The sequence below is a fragment of the Mytilus trossulus genome, chromosome 12, assembly GCF_036588685.1.
Source record: "Mytilus trossulus isolate FHL-02 chromosome 12, PNRI_Mtr1.1.1.hap1, whole genome shotgun sequence".
Lineage (NCBI taxonomy): Eukaryota > Metazoa > Mollusca > Bivalvia > Mytilida > Mytilidae > Mytilus > Mytilus trossulus.
In genome coordinates this window covers 30,129,344-30,135,744 of record NC_086384.1, presented here as the reverse complement: position 1 = coordinate 30,135,744, position 6,401 = coordinate 30,129,344, and the positions used below count along the sequence as shown (strand labels likewise).

Below are 6,401 nucleotides of genomic sequence, written 5' to 3'. Positions count from 1 at the left end.
TTAAATACTGTCAAATATCAAACTTAACAAAGAAAAATAATAAAAATGTAGAGTAATTGAGAACAGAGAGATAGCTGTTTGTAATTATTTTTTTCATTTTTAAAACATTAATCATGGATGATCCGTGTACATGGTGTAGTGCCAAGATATAAGTTTAAAAAACATTAGAGCTAGTTGAAAATATTAATGCACCAATTTATAATAAAGAGGGACAATCATGACACCTTTTGACAAATAATCCAATACCGATAAATGAAAAATGGTTAAAATAATAGGATGATTTAACTTATAAAATAGACCTAAAACCAAAAGTTGGGAAAACATTGCTTGATTGTTTATATTCGTTATCCCGTTCTTATATATTCTTAACTGTTTAAATACTGTTTGGTTTGGATTCGTATAGTTTTCTTTAAGGGCACTTGTCAGTAAAGTGTCCACCTGCGTTGCAATAGCAGCAGATGTAGCTCTTATTTCCATCGTAGTATTCAGAGTCGGAGTACACAATCTTGGAAGTGTTAGAGGATCTGCCTTTAAAATATTCTCCTGTATATGATGTGGCAGACCTACGAAAAATATCAGCATTATCTTTTTTTATTTTCGAAATCGTTACTTAGGGCTACCCCTCTGCGTCTCACACGCGTTGTTTTGCCTTGGCTCTGAATTCTGCTTGACAGAATTGTATGGCGTCTTCTGGATTGTCTGTAAGAGGGTCATCCATATTCTCCTCGACGTCATACCAACAGTACTTGTCACTGATCCCTATAATCGTGTCACGCTCTTTCATTGCCTTTTTCAACTCCATAGCGACTTTAAAGCGTCTTAAAAATATTTTTTCTCGATAAGCGATTTAGTCTTGAATATTTCGTCGAGGCGAATATAATGAAAGAATTATTCTTGCTGTTACCTTTAAATTCAAATTTCTGTGTTTGGGCCGAAGAACAAGTGCGGTTTTGTTTGGCTTGCAAACTTAACTTTAGGTCGTTTCAGAAACAGATCTCTAGATTAGGCTGCATCTAACTTTTTGGAGAATATGGAAAGTTTGGCCACAGGAGAAAAGTGCTTGAAAGACCTTTGGACTGCTTGACTAGGTATATCGTGAACGTCAGTTTCATGCGAAATTTCCCCTTCGTCACTCATGCCTGCATTTGTATAAATATCAAACAACTTACAAACTTGTTTTATTGATTTGTCGAAAATTAGAAAAAAGTAGCGAAAAAAAATAAAGGTCTTGAACCGACATATTTCTTGAAACGCAATTTAATATTTTAATAAATAATAAATAGTATATATTACAAAATATCAAAACTTCAAGTCCATCATGTAATATGTGTGACATTGAAACGGATTACTTATCAACACAGTCGTGGTACTATCTAATGACTTTTTTTGAAGAGGGACCAGACGTTCTTTGACACACCCGTGGTTCATCAACTTACTGTTTGTCCTTTTTCATTTTTAGCCATGACGTTGTCAGTTCATTTTCGATTTATGAGTTTGACTGTCCCCTGGTATCTTTCGTTCCCCCCTTTATTGCTCAGACATTAGTGACATAGTCTAGGTAACAGATGCAAGACCTTGACGTATATCACATATGCAGGTGAATATTAAAAAAAAAATTATGACGTCAGACACTCAAGTCAATCCATGTGTTCGTAGATAGATGTTTTTGTGTTCTGTTAAATTGTCCCTTTTAAAATTGTTATACAATGATGACTGGTGTACCCATATGTTGACTATTTTATTAATTGTGACTGTTTATTTAACGCATCATGTAAATATAACGGAATTTGATGAGACTGTTATTAAAGAGAGAGGGTTAGCGCTATAGAACCAGGTTTAATCCACAATTTTCTACATTTTAAAATTCATGTACCAAGTCAGGAATATGACAGTTCTTGTCTATTCGTTTTTGATGCGTTTTGTTATTTGATTTTGCCATGTGATTATGGACTTTCCGTATTGATTTTCCTCTGGGTTCAGTATTTTTGTGATTTTACTTTTTAAAAAGATGTTTATATCTGATACAACTCTCCACAAGATACCAAATGACAATATAATGAAGTTGGTATATTGGTACAAATACTTTACGAATCGCTACAATATTATTATGGATGTCTTTATCCATTTATTAAGTGTTAATTTGTAAGATATTTAATAAAATGTATACACTGGTAGTTTTGTCAGATTATGTTTTTTAAACGTCTTTGTTATTAAAATGAAAGAAACAGGATACAGAAATCCTGTATTCGAAAAATGGATTTGTGTAGATTTCAATGAAGCATGCTCAAGTGTTTTCAAAACAGTATCTAATACATAGGATCCATTTCACTTCCGTTTACCAAAAAAATATGTAGTGATCAAAATTACAAAAGAAATCGGTTAATTCTTTAAAAATAGATTTAAACAGGATATGCAATTTATTATATTATTTCGTTGTGGGGGTACATTTTTATAAATAAAGATATTTAAAAGGTTGACATATAGATACTGTTATTTTGTGCACTTGGTATTTTTTGTTTGTTTTTTGTTTGGCTCCACCTTTTTATGATTTATTACGGTCAACCCTATATAAAGACCATGCACTCCTGATCTAGTATTTTAAAAATATTCATCGACTTCATAAAATATTTTTCGTAAATAAGTAAATATAGATGTAAAAAATGCCAATGACAGAAACCATCGGAAAAGACAATTTATTTCATATTGGCATTTGATAGAATAAGCTATATATTCTAAACCGAGAAATAAAATATATTGAGAAACGAATATATCTACTGGCTGCATGCTTCAAATGCCAATCAGGAAAATGATATCTAGAGGATTCTACACAAGAAGAGGAATTTTGTTGTTACTTATTTGTGCAGGTATGTTTGAAAGGTCAGATTCTTTTATTTGCGTAATGCATACATCTAATTTTTACAAAAAATTAGAGCTGATTTGAAAATACATATATACGGTGCAGGAAATACTTAACCATTCGCATTCACTGATTTCACTCCCAGTTTTTAGTGGAGTTCGTGTTGTTTTATTACTGTTGATGTAAATGTCCTTTGGTTTTGTGAGTCTTTTTTACTCCTTGGTCTTTGATTGTTCTTGTCTTTCTGCATAAATAAATTAAAAATTTATAACAAAATAAATTAAAGATTATTCTGATCATTCGTTTGTTTATATATTTGATTACAAATGTTTTCGATTCAAGCGTCACCAATGAGTCTATGTAGACGAAATGCGTGTCTATCGTTCACTATAACTTCCTTAAAAATCATTTTGAATCAAATTAAATTAGAAAACAATTAATTAATGTTCTTGATCTTCCGTGTCATATTGTTTTGAGAGTTGGTGTGTGATAGATCTTTTATATTTTTGCAAAACAAATTTTAACATTTTCAAAACTGGTTTTTGATGTATATTTAGGGATTGACTTATTGTTATATGCATGTCTTTTAGTCGGTAGTTGACGAATTAATCGTTTGCTCAACATATCTTTTTTTCGAACAGATATACAACAGATCTAGAAAGAGTATGAGTGCAAATGAGACAACTCTCCAAGTAACAATTTATAAAAGTAAACCATTATGGACCAAAGTACGACTTTCAACACGGAGCCTTGGCTCACACCGAACAAGCTATAAAGGGCCCCAAAATTACTAGTGTAAAAACCATTCAAACGGGAAAACCAACGGTCTAATCTATATAAAAACAAGACACGATAAAGACTTATGAACCACATAAACAGACGATAACCACTACACATCAAATTCCTGACTTAGCACAGGTGCAAACAATTGCAGCTATCACATACAAACAATAGCTTCATATCTCATATAAACGGGTCAGTTTTATCTATGCATGTATCTGTGTATATAAATATATACAACTCGTCTAAACATCAACCCAACAATGTTAGATCTGTAAATTTGCTTTCGCAAAGTTTTGGTTATTCCCTCGCCGGGATTCGAACCCATGCTACTGTGATATCGTGACACCAAATCGCCTGCACTGCAACCGTCCCGCTGATCATTGATGGCGATCCGATGGATACATCTGTTGTAGGGTTGTCACTGACTCAGACGTACTAATGGATATAAATATATATATATATTTTTATATATCGCAGCTTTCTTTTTTTTAAAGTAAAAAATAATTTGTATTTTTTCTAGATTTATTGAAACATTCGACATCTTACACTGTTAGTGACGCAAATCAAATTCACAAGTTCTTATTTAACTCAACTGATGAAGGTTACAACAATCTGGTACTACCTGACTATCCAGTAAATATCAGTGTAGAGTACAACTTCTTGGCCCTTAATTCTTTGGTAAGTATATTCTCAGTTTCTGTTTTCGGAAATTTGCAATAATGTCATTAAAATGCAAATCATTAAAGGGGCACTAGATACGAGATACGTAAACAATTTAAATTAAGATTTATTTTGTTCAATCGTAAGTGAAAGAAAATAGTCAAATATAATTCGCTTTTATTGAACTTGCAGGTGAATAATTCGACCTCATTGAATCAATATTCATGTAAACTTCTATGCAACCCCTTAGCTAGAGATGTATTATGCATGATTGGTGTGTTTTCTGCTATTAAAAGAAAACAATGTCAACATTGACAGTGAAACAAAGGTTAATCATTTGATTCACTGCTTCGATCCAAAAACAAATCATTCTCATACAGGATCATATTGCAGTCACAAATATGAAGATGTATCCTTTAAAATTTATATAAAATGTGCCTTTCAAATAGAAAAAAAATTATATGTGCAGAATAAACGTCAAACAAATATCAAATCTATATAAAATATGCCTTCCAAATCGAAAATTTCAAAATATATGAAGAATGAATCGACAAACAATCCTAGTTTTTTTTCTGTTTAGATACTATTATTTACTAGAACACACCCGCGAAATCGCGGGCATTCAGAGCGTAGTTTAAAGTATGTAAAGTGTTGTTGGAAGAATTTTGTAAAATATTGAATGACTGGAGAATTTCAGCAAAAGTATCATAAGTCATATGTTATTAGGGACAGGAAAATGCTTTTTTTTTTATCTCTCCTCCTTTATTTCCAATATTCCCATTTTTTGGTTTTCTATCAATTTCAATATGAACATACATTAAGTATGTTATGAACATTCAAGTAAGGCGCCTGTAATTCAGTGGTTGTTGTTTGTTTATGTGATACATATTTGTTTTTCGTTCATTTTTTTGTAATAAATAAGGCCGCTAGTTTTCTGGTTTCAATTGTTTTACATTGTCAGTTCGGGGCCTTTTAAAGCTGAGTATGCGGTATTGGCTTTGCTTGTTGTTGAAGGTCGTACGGTAACCTATATTTGTTAATATCTGTGTCATATTGGTCTCTTGTGGAGAGTTGTCTCAACATGGCAATCATACCACATTTTCTTTTTTTTTGTAATCAATGAATTTTGTAAAAGATTTAATGACTGGAGAAATTCAGAAAAAGTATCAAAAGTTCACATGAATATTTTTAGCGCTTATCTGTATATTATGAACATTCATTACTATATAAATATAGTGTATTTACTTTCAATTCTAAGTTTACTACTCGATCCATACTGTGGTCTTTTACTTTCAATTCTAAGTTTACTAATCGATCCATACTGTGGTCATTGATATAGTATACAGACCCTCTCTATTTAATAAACTCTGTGACTGCCGTGGATAGTAAACTTGAAAATGATAGCAGATAGAAATCTGAAAATACACTTTATTCTTTGTATATGTATGTTCAAAGTATACAGAAAAACGCAAACCGGAAGTCTAATCTGACTTAAAATTTCGTCCAATGACGGGACAATATCTGGATGCCTTTTTTCTCGTTTTTCTCCAAAAATAACTCAATCTTAATAATCATATGAATGGATGACAAATGGCACTATGCACTGTACATATAGGACACAGAGGCGTGTTGATCAATTAATTGTGGAAAGAAGAGAAGCGACACCAAAAATGAGGTCTTCTCGTTTAATAGTATAGATATTTGAGAAAGTTCATTCATCAATAGAACAGACTTAAGCTCATTGTTGAAGGCCGTACGGTGACCTATAGTTGTTAATGTCTGTGTCATTTTGGTCTTTCGTGGATAGCTGTCCCTTTTGCCAATCATACCACATTTTCGTTTTTATATTTATCTTATCTTTTTAAGGATATAAAGGAACAGATATTGGAGACAACAGGATGGTTTACCGTGGTCAGTAAAACATTTTATTTTCAATACATTTTAATTGAGTTCATTCTATTTTCTTTTTAATGGTGGATGTATTGATATAGGATTTTAGTATTCAACATTTGAGATGTTGAAAACATCGTCAAAAAAGACAGATATAATTAAAGTTCAATTCTTCTTGAATAATTGATAGGTCTTTCCTTCCATTTTCTTT

The 6,401-nt window shown here is 31.8% G+C and overlaps 1 protein-coding gene across 1 annotated transcript in view; it reads left to right on the top strand.

Annotated features, from left to right (window-relative positions):
- The first annotated feature begins 2,594 nt into the window (after positions 1–2,594).
- The window catches only part of LOC134693776 (neuronal acetylcholine receptor subunit alpha-6-like), a 31,663-nt gene continuing 27,856 nt past the window's right edge, over positions 2,595–6,401 (top strand). Inside the window, exons 1-3 of the mRNA XM_063554686.1 lie at positions 2,595–2,864; positions 4,161–4,318; positions 6,167–6,211. Of these exons, the coding sequence (XP_063410756.1) occupies positions 2,783–2,864; positions 4,161–4,318; positions 6,167–6,211 (285 nt within the window). The 5' untranslated portion in view covers positions 2,595–2,782. The remainder of the gene's footprint in view (positions 2,865–4,160; positions 4,319–6,166; positions 6,212–6,401) is intronic.